General features: G+C 45.5%; 1 protein-coding gene across 4 annotated transcripts in view; it reads right to left on the reverse strand.

Moving 5' to 3' along the window:
• RFC1 (replication factor C subunit 1) overlaps positions 1–17,146 on the reverse strand; it is a 131,688-nt gene that overhangs the window by 36,614 nt on the left and 77,928 nt on the right. For all 4 annotated transcript variants that reach the window (XM_063922722.1, XM_063922742.1, XM_063922712.1 and 1 more), the window contains 6 exons: positions 7,492–7,566; positions 6,763–6,847; positions 5,130–5,404; positions 3,943–4,047; positions 2,998–3,177; positions 805–909 (listed from right to left, as the gene is read on the reverse strand). In XM_063922722.1, coding sequence (XP_063778792.1) covers positions 805–909; positions 2,998–3,177; positions 3,943–4,047; positions 5,130–5,404; positions 6,763–6,847; positions 7,492–7,566 — 825 coding nt within the window. The remainder of the gene's footprint in view (positions 1–804; positions 910–2,997; positions 3,178–3,942; positions 4,048–5,129; positions 5,405–6,762; positions 6,848–7,491; positions 7,567–17,146) is intronic.

A 17,146-nucleotide genomic window follows, 5' to 3' on the forward strand; every position in this document is an offset into this window, starting at 1 on the left:
CCTTTCACTTATTTATACACTTTATGTGTGAACTATAAGGTATAATACCTCAGTTATATGCTCTGTGTAGTGTTGTGTCTTTTAATCAGTTTGTTATTGGTTTTATGTTAATAAATTGTGTTTTTATCAACATCACTGGTACCGTGCGCCTACTTGGTGATTTTGTTTTAGTTGTTTCACTTTCAGGAGGCCGGCTACCTCCTTACCAAGTGGCTGCCATTACCAGTGCTATATTTGCACGACCCTGTTCAGCGCCTAAAACCCTTTTTTCTGTTCTGACAGAACTACACTGCTAATTGTATCTGCCCGTTAATCAGAAAGATGGAAAGAACACAATTAAAAAAAAAAAAAAAAGCCTGGAAGGCACAGCTGCCGGCCATCCAAACCATAACCAATCCGCCAAAATATATTTTTATTTTTTGTATTTAGCATGCAGGGAAAATACAGTCTGCTTTTGCATGTAGCCCACAAAGGCTGCAATTTAAAATTTGAGCTAGGACTGCTCTCCAACTCTAAATCTCTCTGCACAGTTTAAATCTCCCCCCCCCCCCCCCCCCCAATCCCATCTACAGTGCAGCATGATTTTGCCCAGGTGCAACTTTACTCCACTGTGCTTCCTTGGCTCTCAACTCTGAATCAGCCCATGATTTTTACTAGTAACATTTTATTTAGCTTTATAACCAAGAACTGGAACTCATGATCAACTGATGAGAAACGGGAAATTACTCTAATGAACACAGACATTGGGTCCAGTTTTACAAAGAATAAAAATCACAGAAGCTTTACCATGCGTTCAGCACTTACCTCCATCTCTGCAGCTATAACGTACTTTGACTTCTTGCCAGGCAAAGTGCTGATTAAATCAAACAAACCGTCCTCATCAATAATCCTTGTCCCTATGCTCTCTGCCTGCATAAAGACATGTCTATTAACATGGAGACTTAGCAGAAGTGCAGTGTATGTTACATGAAGACAGAGAAGTGCACACTGCAGGGCCACAACGGAAAGGAAAGTCTGCTTGCACCTCGCACAGCAATGGCCAATGCGATTCCCTGCACTCTAATGCAAACACCTCTCGGAGCTAGAGGTGCGATTATCTTTCCAGAGCACAATCTAGTTTGGCGTGTGACATCATTAGGGGATGGACATGACATGACTGGGTGTGACCAGGTATAGAAAGAACCAACAAACATATGCGGCAGACCGAACTGCTAGTATTCTCATAGCAGAAATACATAAGTGTTTAGCCTATATGTTCCCCTTTGCTAGGCAAATGAAGTGGACAAAACAAACAAAAAAATGACCATTTACATAATTGTCATCTTCCAGTGGTATCGGTCTCCAATTATATTACCAAAAAAAAACACTGGTGCTCCAAATCCTAGAGATTACGTAGAACAAAGAGTGTGGTAATGACGTAACCGAGATAACACAGAGCAGGATGCTACTCAGGGACACGCTCTGTTCATAAGAACATGTATTATCTACATTTTAACATCTGCATGTCTTGGTGAGAACTAGGGTAGAAAGGGGTCTTTCTCAACGTGTATAACCCCCTCCCGTCATCTCTATAAAACACTGTGCACTGTGATGCCATTGAGGCAACAGCTGCAGCAACCTCCCTTCATATGCGGTGCACTAAATTCCAGTTTTCAATACACACTCGCTATCTTCTGAAGTGCTCGTGTTCTGCTGATCCCCAATATAGGAAATGCTGACACGATGCAAACTACATTCACCCTCTCCTCCTACTACTCTAGCATCTCCCTCACCAAACATAAGTCTAATCTCTCATCTCCACCCCAGTCACGGTTCTCTGCCTCCCCCTACAACACATCTTACTTCCAAGACCAAATACTCTTATCCACCGTGTCATTAGTGCTTACCAAATCTACCTCCTGCTACCCTCACTTCCTTCCTTACAGGAATAGAATCTTGGATACTCTTCTCTAACCTGCACTCTCAACGGTGCACCTTCCAACATCTTGTTCACCTCCTAAACCTTTCCTTCTCCCCTGGTGTCTTCCCCACCGCCTTCAAACATGCTTTTCACTTCTTCTCACTACTATCTCCAAGGAAAAGCTCAGCACCATTGGTTACCTCACCTTTTCAGACTTTCCTACACTATCTCAAATCCCACCTCTTTGTGTCTGCCTAACCTTTCTCCTGCTAGACCCCCTTATCCCCTCACGCTCTCCTCTTCTTTCACCCCACATGGTCACTTGCTCCCCACCAGCTTCCACTCTCCACCTACTATCTGGGATGTAATCTCATAGGACAAGGTTCCCTTAACACTATATCTGGTCTACCTTATATGTCCCTGTTAGGTCTTAAAAAATAATTCTGGGGTTGTGCCTTCTGCTTATACCATATGTAGCTCCCCTATAGCTGGATACACTACCCGCCACTGCACCGCCATCTTCATAATGCAATAAGCACATCTACAGAATTATGCAAACATTTAAATGTCACCTAAGACCATAGTATAGATAGATGTTGGCTTTCTGCAGTCAGGATCCATACAAAAACACCTAATGGGTAAGCTACTGATGAACAACCCCAAGATGACCGTATGTACCATTCAAGTCTCTTATTATCCTCCAATGCGTTACAGAAAGATACAGCGCTGCCTAATAAATAAGTAGGTTGTATTACACATATCAGAGGTTTTGAGATCCTGGGCCAGATGTACCAAAGCTTGGACTGAGATAAAGTAGTAACCAACCAGCTCTTAATTGTCATTTTACAGACTGTGGGGGAGATGTACTAAGCCTTGTAAAGTGATAAGTGGGGAGAGATAAAGTACAAGCCAATCAGTTCCATACTGCCACAGTTAGGAGTTGATTGGTTAGTAGTTTATCTCGCTCCACTTTAGTACTGTGCTTGAAAATGGCAGGATCTGATTGACTGGTACTTTATCTCTCTCCAAGCATTGCTGAATCTAGCCCCATGTTCTGGCAAGCTTTACAATCCTCTCTTCCACCTGGTAAACGCTACCTTCTCCTGTTTGGATACTCCACCATCACGGCCCATAATGAGGTAGCTGGTCTTCTTGCTGACATTTCCAGTAACTTTGCCCCCATAGCGTTCCACTAATGATTTGGCCTCATCTCTTTCAATGGACTCCAGGACTCCAGTAATGACAAATGTCATCCCTTCCATGCAGTTATCTGCTCCCTATCAGGAAACCAAACATACAAGACTCGGTCACATCATCTCTTAGGAATGCGTTTATAAGTGACAACTATAATAGATCCTGAATAATCCATACGAAACAAACAGTAACCTATTAGTATTGATACCAGTTATTATTGGCAAGTCATATATAGTGGGCATCGCTCCATCAAATTCCCCCTTAGCAGGGGACATCTTTCTCCAGCCTCTGTACTGTAGATCTGCTCTTGTTTTGTAGATGGGTCATATTATATTAAGAAAACAAAATATGCCATTGCGTTATTCTCATCCAGTAACACCATGGAAAGAACATATACTCAGTGTATCTGGGGGATGTTTAAAAGAACCTGCCATTTACACATCAATTTAGTAGGTGCAGTGAAAATGAAGCTAAATGGATAGGAACCAACAACCACACTTCTGGGCTAACGTTATGACTATCTGCTGCAATCAAGAACCACAAACATATACCGCACTGCGTAGGTCAACTATAAGCAATCACATCAGTAAAAGTTACCTGGTGTTTCCTATGGTGAAATATATAATGAGTGTAATGTACTATTGTGATACATATCCTGTACAGTGATGCAGACACTATTTGCTGCTTTAGCAATAAAATGCAATACTTCTACGACTTACTAGTGTTAGCCTAAAGTGCATGTGTTGGATATGAATTACTTGGGTGCAAGAGAAAGTGATGTAGGAATTAGGGCTCAGAAGAAAGCGGATTACAGCATACCCATTAAATCCTTCAACGAACATGCTTACCTGGGGTATCTGCTTGGAACCCAGAGCTTTAGGACCTTCTCGATTAAGAAAATTCCTATATGCTTTATAATTAGCCTTTTTCTTCTCAGAGTCTTCAGGACTGGACTGTGAAATAAGCACCGCATTATTTCTGCTCCCATACAGAAGCATGTGTTTAAATACAGGATTTTATATACTAGTGGCAATTTCAGGCTATAGTGTAGCAGTCATCTACCAAAGCCCTATCTCCCCTCCCTCAAAATGTTACACTGTAGCAGTCATCTACCAAAGCCCTATCTCCCCTCCATCAAAATGTTACAGTGTAGTAGTCATCTACCAAAGCTCTATCTCCCCTCCCTCAAAATGTTACACTGTAGCAGTCATCTACCAAAGCCCTATCTCCCCTCCCTCAAAATGTTACACTGTAGCAGTCATCTACCAAAGCCCTATCTCCCCTCCATCAAAATGTTACAGTGTAGCAGTCACCTACCAAAGCCCCATCTCCCCTCCATCAAAATGTTACAGTGTAGCAGTCATCTACCAAAGCCCTATCTCCCCTCCATCAAAATGTTACAGTGTAGCAGTCACCTACCAAAGCCCTATCTCCCCTCCATCAAAAAGTTACACTGTAGCAGTCATCTACAAAAACCCTCTCCCCCTTCATCAAAATGTTACACTGTAGCAGTCATCTACCAAAGCCCTATCACCCTCTGTCAATAGAGCAAGTGTTTGTTCCTGACCACAAACCTATAATCCAGTGTACACATGAAAGCAGGAGTCAACAGGCTGGTTATTATAGATACATTTTTGGTTGGTACTGGAACAAAAGCTTGATTTAAAGACCCGAAACCAACACAAAAGATAAATTGTACCACTTGTATAAGTAACTTTTTTCCATATTTTGTTTTCTAGGACTTTTAATAAAACACAATTCTGCTGAGGGAACATACGGTATTCTACAGATTTGTATTTATACGAGTAACAGACCTCACGGTGCCTCCTCTGTGAAGGTCAAATAAAACAACGGTCAACAGATCAGTGCCACAATGACAACAGTATCATGGCCAGTAACTCTCATGGGAGTGTCCTCATTTTACTCATAAACGTATATACTAGGGTCAATACAATGTCCTATATATGGATATTAAACCTGCTTTGCACTTTTACAGACAGCAGCTCTCCATGAGGCGAGATGATAATATTCTTACCTCTGACTTCTGAGGGGATTTCACTGGTGTGCTCAGTTCCTTCTTTGGGGAAATAACCTTGGCTTTAGCAGCAGGGCTGGACACGGCCTTCTCTTTCTCCTGCGTTTCCTCCCTCTGTTTCATCAGAGCCAGCTTGGAGCTGGTCTTTACTGGCGAGCTCTTGTCTTTGTGTGAAGATGACGAGTCAGACTGTGCACGTGAAGTCTTTTTGGTCTCCGATTTGAAATCTTTTTCCTTCTTGATTGTGGATTCCTCTGATAGGCTTGTCGTTCTGGCTGAAGACAGTGTGTAGGATGGCTTATAGGAGTTACACTTCATACTGTAGCATGTAAATTCTGACACATAGCAATTTGTAAACCATCAGAACATTTGTTGTAGAAACCAAGCAAAAATGTGTGTACAGAGCTGGTCTGCAAATGGGCACAATTTATTCACTCCTTTGGATGTTTCCAGACTGGCAAAGTATCACCACAACCACTGCGCCACAGCATATAGTGTTAGGGCGGTGCTTATATGCTACGGTCAATCTCCACTTTAACTGGGTCATCAGTATATTCTCTCTACTAGACATGAGAAACATAGCTGCCTATGGTATCAGTCTAGCATGCCGCTACTAATGCATGTGGGTCAGGTTCTTGCAGCATGGTTCATGGGACTCCTGTAACACAGTGCATGCTGGATGCTCAGTTACAATACCTGTAGAGCCACGGGATGTCCCACATAACACCAACATAAAAGGGCTGAAGCAATCTGAGGCATTGCTCATATAAATGTGTATGTTAAAGGTTCTTTAAGCATAGGTAGCTCACAGGTTGGGTGACCAAAAGTCGGGATCCCGGCAGTCAGCATACCAACGCGGATCCTCGCCGCCAGGTTGCTAGCAGGAGGCGAGCGCAGCGAAGCCCCTTGCGGGCTCGCTGCACTTGCCACGCTGCGGGCTCGCCACAGGTTCTATTCACACTCTATGGGTGTCGTGGACACAGACGAGAGGGAATAACTCTGGGCCCCCTGCCGGCATCCTGGCGTCGGTATGGTGATCGCCGGGATCCCGACCGCCGGTCACCTGACTACATCCTGTGCTCACAAATGCTGCGATTTAGATGGATAGCATTACGATTTTATAAGAATATGGTCACAAATCGTGTTTATGAACACAAAAAGAGAGACTATTTTAATCTAGATCTGCTGCGGAGCTACAGCCAAAAGTATGTCTGATTAATGGGCTTGATCATTTCAGACATGCTCATCGCTAGTAAGGGCATACAGACATGCACACCACTAGTAAGGGCATACGGACATGCACACCGCTAGTAAGGGCATAAAATCATTCATGCAGCCATGCAATCGCCATAATCAGACATTAGCAGTAGAATGGGTCCTACTGAAGATCTCAGACATCAACGTGGCACTGTCAAAGGATGTCACCTTCCCAACAAGTCAACAAGCACAGTGGGGTCCCTAATTTGTATACCTGACTGCTCCCAGATAAGCCCAGAATCATGGAAGAACAAAATACAAGAGCAGATAAATACTTGTAGTGCAGCACACAACGCATACAATGATGAAACCAGCTTTGCGAGCTGTTCATGGCAGGCCTCTGCCACTACTGCTGCATGTCTTTGAGGCCTGTTACCTGAAGATAGAGGTTTCTCAGCCTTTGCTGGACTTATTTTCGCAGCGGCGGAGGTTGTCTGTTTTTTTTCAGTGTCTTTCTGTGCCTAAATAAGTTGGACAAAAACACCAGTCAGTAAATAAAGCAGAAGACTTACTATGAAGTCGTGTGGGGAACAGCATGTCTGGCACATACACAAAATCCTAACTTGAATCTTGCCATTTACAAGCACCCCTTTACCAATCTTCATCATTGTACTGTAAATATAATATAATGGAATTTTTTATTACACAGTGTAACTTATATGGATATTAGAAGTCAACAAGGAGTTCTTCCGTCACATAAAGGAACAAAGCCACAAGCGGACACACAGAATTTGAGGCAATATCTGGTATTTTAAAGCGCACAGGGAAAGATGCAGTATCAGAAAGTAATCTACAGTAAGTTATGAGAACACAAAAATGGGAGGGTTACGATATACACGAGGGGACACAAATTCAGCATCCTGGGGTATTAAGGGTAAAAAAAAACACAACTAAAAAAAAAAAAAAAACTGTGCTGTGACATTGTTCTTTAGGAGTTATTAAATCTCCGTCCTTAGCCTTATTGTTTCTTAGCCCTGGAGCAGAGATCTATGTGACGTGTGTTGCAGGAAGTCTCCTGTAATGTAACGGAAAGCAGAGTACGCCGGTGATGGTCACGCCGGTGAGTACGCCACTGTAACGAGATCGCTGAAACAAGGCCTCTCACCTTAGGTCTTGGCACATCATCTATCATTGCCAACGTTCGGGCAAATTTCTCGTCTTCATGGAGTTGTCTTTCCATCTGCCAAGAAAGAGAAAGAAAAAATAAGATTTTACTTACCGATAAATCTATTTCTCGTAGTCCGTAGTGGATGCTGGGACTCCGTCAGGACCATGGGGAATAGCGGCTCCGCAGGAGACAGGGCACAAAATTTAAAAGTTTGACCACTAGGTGGTGTGTACTGGCTCCTCCCCCTATGACCCTCCTCCAAGCCTCAGTTAGGATACTGTGCCCGGACGAGCGTACACAATAAGGAAGGATTTTGAATCCCGGGTAAGACTCATACCAGCCACACCAATCACACCGTACAACTTGTGATCTGAACCCAGTTAACAGTATGACAAACGTAGGAGCCTCTGAACAGACGGCTCACAACAATAACAACCCGATTTTTTTGTAACAATAAGTATGTACAAGTATTGCAGACAATCCGCACTTGGGATGGGCGCCCAGCATCCACTACGGACTACGAGAAATAGATTTATCGGTAAGTAAAATCTTATTTTCTCTGACGTCCTAGTGGATGCTGGGACTCCGTCAGGACCATGGGGATTATACCAAAGCTCCCAAACGGGCGGGAGAGTGCGGATGACTCTGCAGCACCGAATGAGAGAACTCCAGGTCCTCCTTAGCCAGGGTATCAAATTTGTAGAATTTTACAAACGTGTTCTCCCCTGACCACGTAGCTGCTCGGCAGAGTTGTAATGCCGAGACCCCTCGGGCAGCCGCCCAAGATGAGCCCACCTTCCTTGTGGAATGGGCCTTGACAGATTTAGGCTGTGGCAGGCCTGGCACAGAATGTGCAAGTTGAATTGTGCTACAAATCCAACGAGCAATCGTCTGCTTAGAAGCAGGAGCACCCAGCTTGTTGGGTGCATACAGTATAAACAGCGAGTCAGATTTTCTGACTCCAGCCGTCCTTGAAATATATATTTTCAATGCTCTGACAACGTCCAGCAACTTGGAATCCTCCAAATCGCTAGTAGCCGCAGGCACCACAATAGGCTGGTTCAGGTGAAACGCTGAAACCACCTTAGGCAGAAAGTGAGGACGCGTCCGCAGTTCTGCCCTGTCCGAATGGAAAATCAGATATGGGCTTTTATACGATAAAGCCGCCAATTCTGACACTCTCCTGGCTGAAGCCAGGGCCAGTAGCATGGTTACTTTCCATGTAAGATAATTCAAATCCACCGATTTGAGTGGCTCAAACCAATGGGATTTGAGAAAATCCAAAACTACATTAAGATCCCACGGTGCCACTGGGGGCACAACCGGGGGCTGTATATGTAGTACTCCTTTTACAAAAGTCTGGACTTCAGGAACTGAAGCCAATTCTTTCTGGAAGAAAATCGACAGGGCCGAAATTTGAACCTTAATGGACCCTAATTTGAGGCCCATAGACAATCCTGTTTGCAGGAAATGTAGGAATCGACCCAGTTGAAATTCCTCCGTCGGGGCCTTCCTGGCCTCACACCACGCAACATATTTTCTCCAAATGCGGTGATAATGTTGTGCAGTCACCTCCTTCCTGGCTTTTACCAGGGTAGGGATGACCTCTTCCGGAATGCCTTTTTCCCTTAGGATTCGGCGTTCAACCGCCATGCCGTCAAACGCAGCCGCGGTAAGTCTTGGAATAGACACGGTCCCTGCTGAAGCAGGTCCCGTCTTAGAGGTAGAGGCCACGGATCTTCCGTGAGCATCTCCTGAAGTTCCGGGTACCAAGTTCTTCTTGGCCAATCCGGAGCCACGAGTATCGTTCTTACTCCCCTTTGCCGTATAATTCTCAGTACTTTTGGTATGAGAGGCAGAGGAGGAAACACATACACTGACTGGTACACCCATGGTGTTACCAGAGCGTCTACAGCTATTGCCTGAGGGTCTCTTGACCTGGCGCAATACCTGTCCAGTTTTTTGTTGAGGCGGGACGCCATCATGTCCACCATTGGTCTTTCCCAATGGACCACAATCATGTGGAAGACTTCTGGATGAAGTCCCCACTCTCCCGGGTGCAGATCGTGTCTGCTGAGGAAGTCTGCTTCCCAGTTGTCCACTCCCGGGATGAACACAGCTGACAGTGCTAACACATGATTTTCTGCCCAGCGGAGAATCCTTGCAGCTTCTGCCATTGCCCTCCTGCTTCTTGTGCCGCCCTGTCTGTTTACGTGGGCGACTGCCGTGATGTTGTCCGACTGAATCAACACCGGCTGACCCTGAAGCAGAGGTTTTGCCAGGCTTAGAGCATTGTAGATTGCTCTTAGCTCCAGTATATTTATGTGAAGAGACGTCTCCAGGCTTGACTCGTGCATGGAATCTGCCGAATGGAATCGCTTCGTAAGAAGCTACCATTTTTCCCAGGACTCTTGTGCATTGATGCACAGATACTTTTCCTGGTTTTAGGAGGTTCCTGACTAGATCGGATAACTCCCTGGCTTTCTCCTCCGGAAGAAATACCTTTTTCTGAACAGTGTCCAGAATCATCCCTAGGAACAACAGACGTGTCGTCGGGATCAGTTGGGATTTTGGAAAATTCAGAATCCACCCGTGTTGTTGGAGCACTACTTGGGTTAGTGCTACTCCGACCTCCAGCTGTTCTCTGGATCTTGCCCTTATCAGGAGATCGTCCAAGTAAGGGATAATTAAGACGCCTTCTCTTCGAAGAAGGATCATCATTTCGGCCATTACCTTGGTAAAGACCCGGGGTGCCATGGACAATCCAAACGGCAGCGTCTGAAACTGATAATGACAGTTTTGGACCACGAACCTGAGGTACCCTTGGTGTGAAGGACAAATTGGAACATGAAGGTAAGCATCCTTGATGTCCAAGGACACCATAAAATCCCCTTCTTCCAGATTCGCTATCACTGCTCTGAGTGACTCCATCTTGAACTTGAATTTTTGTATGTACAGGTTCAGAGATTTTAGATTTAGAATCGGTCTTACCGAGCCGTCCGGCTTCGGTACCACAAATAGCGTGGAGTAATACCCCTGTCCCTGTTGTAGGAGGGGTACCTTGACTATCACCTGCTGAGAATACAGCTTGTGAATGGCCTCCAATACCGTCGCCCTGTCGGAGGGAGACGTTGGCAAAGCAGACTTTAGGAAACGGCGAGGAGGGGACTTCTCGAATTCCAACCTGTAACCCCGAGATACTACCTGCAGGATCCAGGGGTCCACCTGCGAGTGAGCCCACTGTGCGCTGAAATGTTTGAGGCGGCCCCCCACCGCCCCTGAGTCTGCTTGTAAGGTCCCAGCGTCATGCTGACGCCTTTGTAGAAGCCGGGGAGGGCTTCTGCTCCTGGGAAGGAGCTGCTTGTTGCAGTCTCTTACCCTTTCCTTTGCCTCGGGGCAAATAGGAATGTCCTTTTGCTCGTTTGTTCTTATAGGAACGAAAGGACTGCGGCTGAAAAGCCTGCGGCTTTTTCTGCTGGGAGGTGACCTGGGGTAAAAAGGTGGATTTTCCGGCCGTTGCCGTGGCCACCAGATCCGATAGACCGACCCCAAATAATTCCTCCCCCTTATACGGCAATACTTCCATATGTCGTTTGGAATCCGCATCACCTGACCACTGGCGCGTCCATAAACTTCTTCTGGCAGATATGGACATCGCACTTACTCTTGATGCCAGAGTGCAAATATCTCTCTGTGCATCTCGCATATAAAGAAATGCATCCTTTAACTGCTCTATAGTCAGTAAAATACTGTCCCTATCCAGGGTATCAATATTTTCAGACAGTGACTCCGACCAAGCCACGCCAGCACTGCACATCCAGGCTGAGGCGATTGCTGGTCTCAGTATAACACCCGTATGTGTGTATATACTTTTTAATGTATTCTCCAGCCTCCTATCAGCTGGATCCTTGAGGGCGGCCGTATCAGGAGACGGTAACGCCACTTGCTTTGATAAGCGTGTGAGCGCCTGATCCACCCTAGGAGGTGTTTCCCAGCGCGCCCTAACCTCTGGCGGGAAAGGGTATAATGCCAATAACTTCTTTGAAATTAGCAGTTTTCTATCTGGGGTAACCCACGCTTCATCACACACTTTATTCAGTTCCTCTGATTCAGGAAAAACTATCGGTAGTTTTTTCACACCCCACATAATACCCCTTTTTGTGGTACTTGCAGTATCAGAGATATGCAAAGCCTCCTTCATTGCCGTGATCATATAACGTGTGGCCCTACTGGAAAATACGTTTGTTTCTTCACCGTCGACACTGGATTCAGTGTCAGTGTCTGGGTCTGTGTCGACCGACTGAGGTAAAGGGCGTTTTACAGCCCCTGACGGTGTCTGAGACGCCTGGACAGGTACTAACTGGTTTGCCGGCTGTCTCATGTCATCAACCGACTTTTGTAGCGTGCTGACACTATCACGTAATTCCATAAACAAAGCCATCCATTCTGGTGTCGACTCCCTAGGGGGTGACATCACCATTACAGGCAATTGCTCCGCCTCCACGCCAACATCGTCCTCATACATGTCGACACACACGTACCGACACACAGCAGACACACAGGGAATGCTCTGATAGAAGACAGGACCCCACTAGCCCTTTGGGGAGACAGAGGGAGAGTTTGCCAGCACACCCCCAAGCGCTATAAATATATATAGGGACAACCTTAATAAGTGTGTTCCCTTTATAGCAGCTCAAATATTATAAATATCGCCAATAAGTGCCCCCCCTCTCTGTTTTTACCCTGTTTCTGTAGTGCAGTGCAGGGGAGAGTCCTGGGAGCCTTCCTCGCAGCGGAGCTGGGCAGGAAAATGGCGCTGTGTGCTGAGGAGAATAGGCCCCGCCCCCTTTTCGGCGGGCTTCTTCTCCCGGTTTTTTTGGAACCTGGCAGGGGTTAAATACATCCATATAGCCCCAGGGGCTATATGTGATATATTTTAGCCAGAATAGGTATATTACATTGCTGCCCAGGGCGCCCCCCCCAGCGCCCTGCACCCTCAGTGACCGCTGGTGTGAAGTGTGCGGAGAGCAATGGCGCACAGCTGCAGTGCTGTGCGCTACCTCATGAAGACTGAGACGTCTTCTGCCGCCGGTTTCTGGACCTCTTCTCTATTCGGCATCTGCAAGGGGGTCGGCGGCGCGGCTCCGGTGACCCATCCAGGCTGTACCTGTGATCGTCCCTCTGGAGCTAGTGTCCAGTAGCCTAAGAAGCAAATCCATCCTGCACGCAGGTGAGTTCACTTCTTCTCCCCTAAGTCCCTCGTTGCAGTGAGCCTGTTGCCAGCAGGACTCACTGAAAATAAAAAACCTAACAAACTTTTTCTAAGCAGCTCTTTAGGAGAGCCACCTAGATTGCACCCTGCTCGGACGGGCACAAAAACCTAACTGAGGCTTGGAGGAGGGTCATAGGGGGAGGAGCCAGTACACACCACCTAGTGGTCAAACTTTTAAATTTTGTGCCCTGTCTCCTGCGGAGCCGCTATTCCCCATGGTCCTGACGGAGTCCCAGCATCCACTAGGACGTCAGAGAAATCTGTATTAGTTGCCATGCTTTCATTTACTGCAGAAATCTGACACACACAGAATCAGTGCTCTATTATTTTATGACCCGCTAATAGATCGGCAAGAACATACAATAATATAATATATGGGAAATGTTAAATTAACTGGGCTGCCTTGTTTATCTTAATGCATGCTTCTATAGGACATTCACTATTTCACAATACATGAAGATGTAAAGCAAGGAATCTGGAAGAATGTTCCGGATCACACCAGCATGCTTATACACTAAAGTCACTTGATGCTGGAACACTTCTATATATAAAGCCTATAGTCACAGTATAATAGTGTACTAGACGGGCTGGTTATGAGAGAAGGGGGCCTATTTGCAGCCTCCGTCAGGCCCCGTCCTATCTCACATGCGGAGGGTAGACTGGTACATGCCTGCGCCATTTTTGCCCAGATAGACAGGTAAGCATAGACTATGGGTAGACGATTATGGTATCCGGTCTCTAGGTCGACCACTCTTGGTTGACATGCATTAGGTCGACATGAGTTTTTCACAATTTTTCCCATTTTTTTTTATTACTTTCATACTTTACCATCCACGTGGACTACAATTGGTAACGGTAACTTGTGCCGAGCGCAGCGAGGCACCTTGCCCGAAGCATGGCGAGCGAAGCGAACCCTGTGAGGGGACACGGTGCACTAATTGGGGTTCCCGGTCACTCTATGAAGAAAACGACACCCAATTTTTTTTTTAAAAAACCTCATGTCGACCTTTTGCCATGTCGACCTTGCTCATGTCGACATATTTTAGGTGTCAACTTAGTTACCGTCGACATAAGAGTGTTCGACCCTATGAACCACACCTGACGATTACAGACCATAGAAAGACAGGTTACACAAAGAACATGGGATGAGCAGTAACTGCATCTACAAGGGATAATCACTACATTGCTATGATGCGTGGTTTATAACAGGCTTGGGCAATTAGTGCTATTTACATCAGACCACTCTCTGCTTCATACTGTATATCCATTCATATCTCAGGCCTAACCCATCCACCCCCGCAGTGACAAGAACAGCATCTTTGCCAAAGGCACTTTGCCATCTTCTTCCAACCCCATTACTGAGAACACAAAGTCCCATCAGGATGTAAACGCTGGACTCAGATCTGTCCTATTTATTTATCAGCCGGAAATGAAACGTAACAGTCCGTTTCTAACCTGTTTCCTGCCACCAGGCGGTATTCAGTGTTCCAATCACACCTTATCAGCGGACATTAGCAGCAGGTGTCATGACTGCCACCAGCCAAAAACAGCAGTGGAAAGAACAAAAACATATTCTTGTTCTGGGAAAAGTGTTTCTTATGCGGTCAACAAATCAAAAGTTACTTTCACAAAACCACAGATGCCAGTAACAAAACAGATCTAATATTGGAAAAGCAATCCAAGCACCTGTATACCACAAAAAATATAAAGCCATGAACCATACAGACCTCTGCAACAGCCGTGTAAGGGTATAAATGGCATCCACACATGATGTAGTGAGCAGAGGTGCTTTCATACGCCCCTTAGAGCAGTCTGCTGTGTACTGTAAAATCCTTCCCCTCCCTATCCATCCTCTGAAACCACATGACATGCCAACAGCTGTGAGCCTGACATATATTTTTTGAAAACAAGATAAAGTAATGCTGGGTACACACACTCTACAGCCCGATCGGGCACTGTGTCGTGCATATACACTGCCGATCTGTCATGAACGACGTCACAAACTTGGCAGGCATTTACATTTGACCGCTCAGTTGCGCTGTCAATCACCACCGGCTTGTCCAGCTAGTGTATGGGCGGTACACGCAGCGACGATGCACTGATATATCTTTCAATATATCGGCCATTGGCTGTGCTACAGGGCCGACGCGATATGTCTGAATGACGGCGTTCAGACACATGGTTGCTACACACTGACCGACGGACCAGCAATATATATAGGCCGCTGAAATGAAAGGACGATATACCGGCCAGTGTGTATGTACCTTACATAAATAAATCAAAATATGTCAACTGCATGTTTAAAAAGGAACTTATCATTTAAAGCATAAACTAAATAAAGTCAAACTATGCAGGATAGAGGTTTTACGCCGAGTTGGGAGCAGTCACAACCTTGCAATATCTGACAGCCACTAGGGGGTATATTTACTAAACTGCGGGTTTATAGCAGTGGAGATGTTGCCCACAGAAACCAATCAGATTCTACTTATTTATCTAGCACCTTCTAGAAGAGAATACATTATATTACAAAAGTGATTGGACATTGACAGCAAATACATTGAGATTTTATTGACGTCTGTACTTAGGTCCACCACGTGCAGTGATTACTGCAGACACCCTTCTTATCAAACTGTCCACATGTTCCTGGACAACAGCAGGTGGTATGTTTTGCCATTCCATCTTAAGTACAGTGACCAACTGCGACACTGTAGAAGGTCAAGTGGGCCTAGAACACGCACAAGTCTCTCCAATTTGTCATAGAGGTTCTCAATGGGGTTAAGATCTGGACCCTGAGCTGGCCAGTCCATTCGGGTTACTGAATTTTCTGTATACCACCCCCCTGCTTCGCCCTGGAAACATGACAGGTGGCATTGTCGCCTGATAAAAACATTTGTCGTTTCCGTAAAACTGCCACAATGTATGAAGCACAGAGTTACCATGAACATCTCTCATCGCAACCAGTGGACCCATGCCAAACCAGAAACAGCCCCACAGCATATCACCTCCATGTTTTACTGTAGGTACAGCACACTCTGGCATCAGATGTTCTCCTGGCAAATCGCCAAATACAAACACGCCAATCTGATCGGAAGAGTGTAAACCATGATTCGTCACTCCATAACACTAGCCACCATTGTTCCACTGTCCCGCTTTTGCGCTCTTTACACCATCATAAGAGTTGGGCTGCATTCTTCTTAGTGATTAGATGTTTATGAGCAGCTGCTCGCCCATAATATCCAAGTGCATGGGCCTCCCTACAAAGTGTTCTTGTTGAAACCGGCCCATTAGTGGCCATTTGGAACTCGTGTGCAATGGTAAGCATGGGACGACCCATGTTCTTTCGCAGCTACCTGGTTAGCACTTTCCGGTCCATAGTTTGCAGTTTCAGAGGTCTTCCAGGGCGAGGTGCATTCCTGCAATGACCAGTCGTCTTCCATGTATTAATAACAGAAGACAGTGGATTTAGGAACCTACCTAACAACCGCAATGCTCTCACACTCATACCTCTGATCGAGCCTACAATAATCCCTTTTAAAAAAAAACTCGGTAAGCTCCTTCCAGCAAGCCATTTCGTTAGGAAATGATCCTCTACCCGTTTTATACCTTCATGAACACAGCAGGAGCACATCATTTTGCTTCTGCGGAGGAATCCAATCACTTGTCTACATAGTATCACTAGAATCTGATTGGTTGCTATGAGCAACCTCTACACCCTATAAACCTGTACTTTAGTAAATATACACCCAGGGAGCTTGAATAAATAGTGAAATCAATATGAAAGTATGTAGCTTCTTCTAAAGATATTCTGTATGAAGTATAGATTTTGTATTGTCCGGTTCTCCAATAAAGATCTACGGGTACCCTTGTCTTTTGAAAAAATGTCCTTTGTTTAGTTAAAGGAAAAAATTCACACTAATAATCTCTCTCTCAAATACTGTTGTTTTAAAGGAAAAATAAGAATTTACTTACCGATAATTCTATTTCTCATAGTCCGTAGTGGATGCTGGGGACTCCGTAAGGACCATGGGGAATAGCGGCTCTGCAGGAGACTGGGCACATCTAAAGAAAGCTTTAGGACTAACTGGTGTGCACTGGCTCCTCCCCCTATGACCCTCCTCCAAGCCTCAGTTAGGATACTGTGCCCGGACGAGCGTACACAATAAGGAAGGATTTTGAATCCCGGGTAAGACTCATACCAGCCACACCAATCACACCGTATAACTTGTGATCTGAACCCAGTTAACAGTATGATAACAGAGGAGCCTCTGAAAAGATGGCTCCCAACAATAATAACCCGATTTTTGTAACTATGTACAAGTATTGCAGACAATCCGCACTTGGGATGGGCGCCCAGCATCCACTACGGACTATGAGAAATAG

The sequence above is a fragment of the Pseudophryne corroboree genome, chromosome 1 (genome assembly GCF_028390025.1).
Source record: "Pseudophryne corroboree isolate aPseCor3 chromosome 1, aPseCor3.hap2, whole genome shotgun sequence".
Classification (NCBI taxonomy): domain Eukaryota; kingdom Metazoa; phylum Chordata; class Amphibia; order Anura; family Myobatrachidae; genus Pseudophryne; species Pseudophryne corroboree.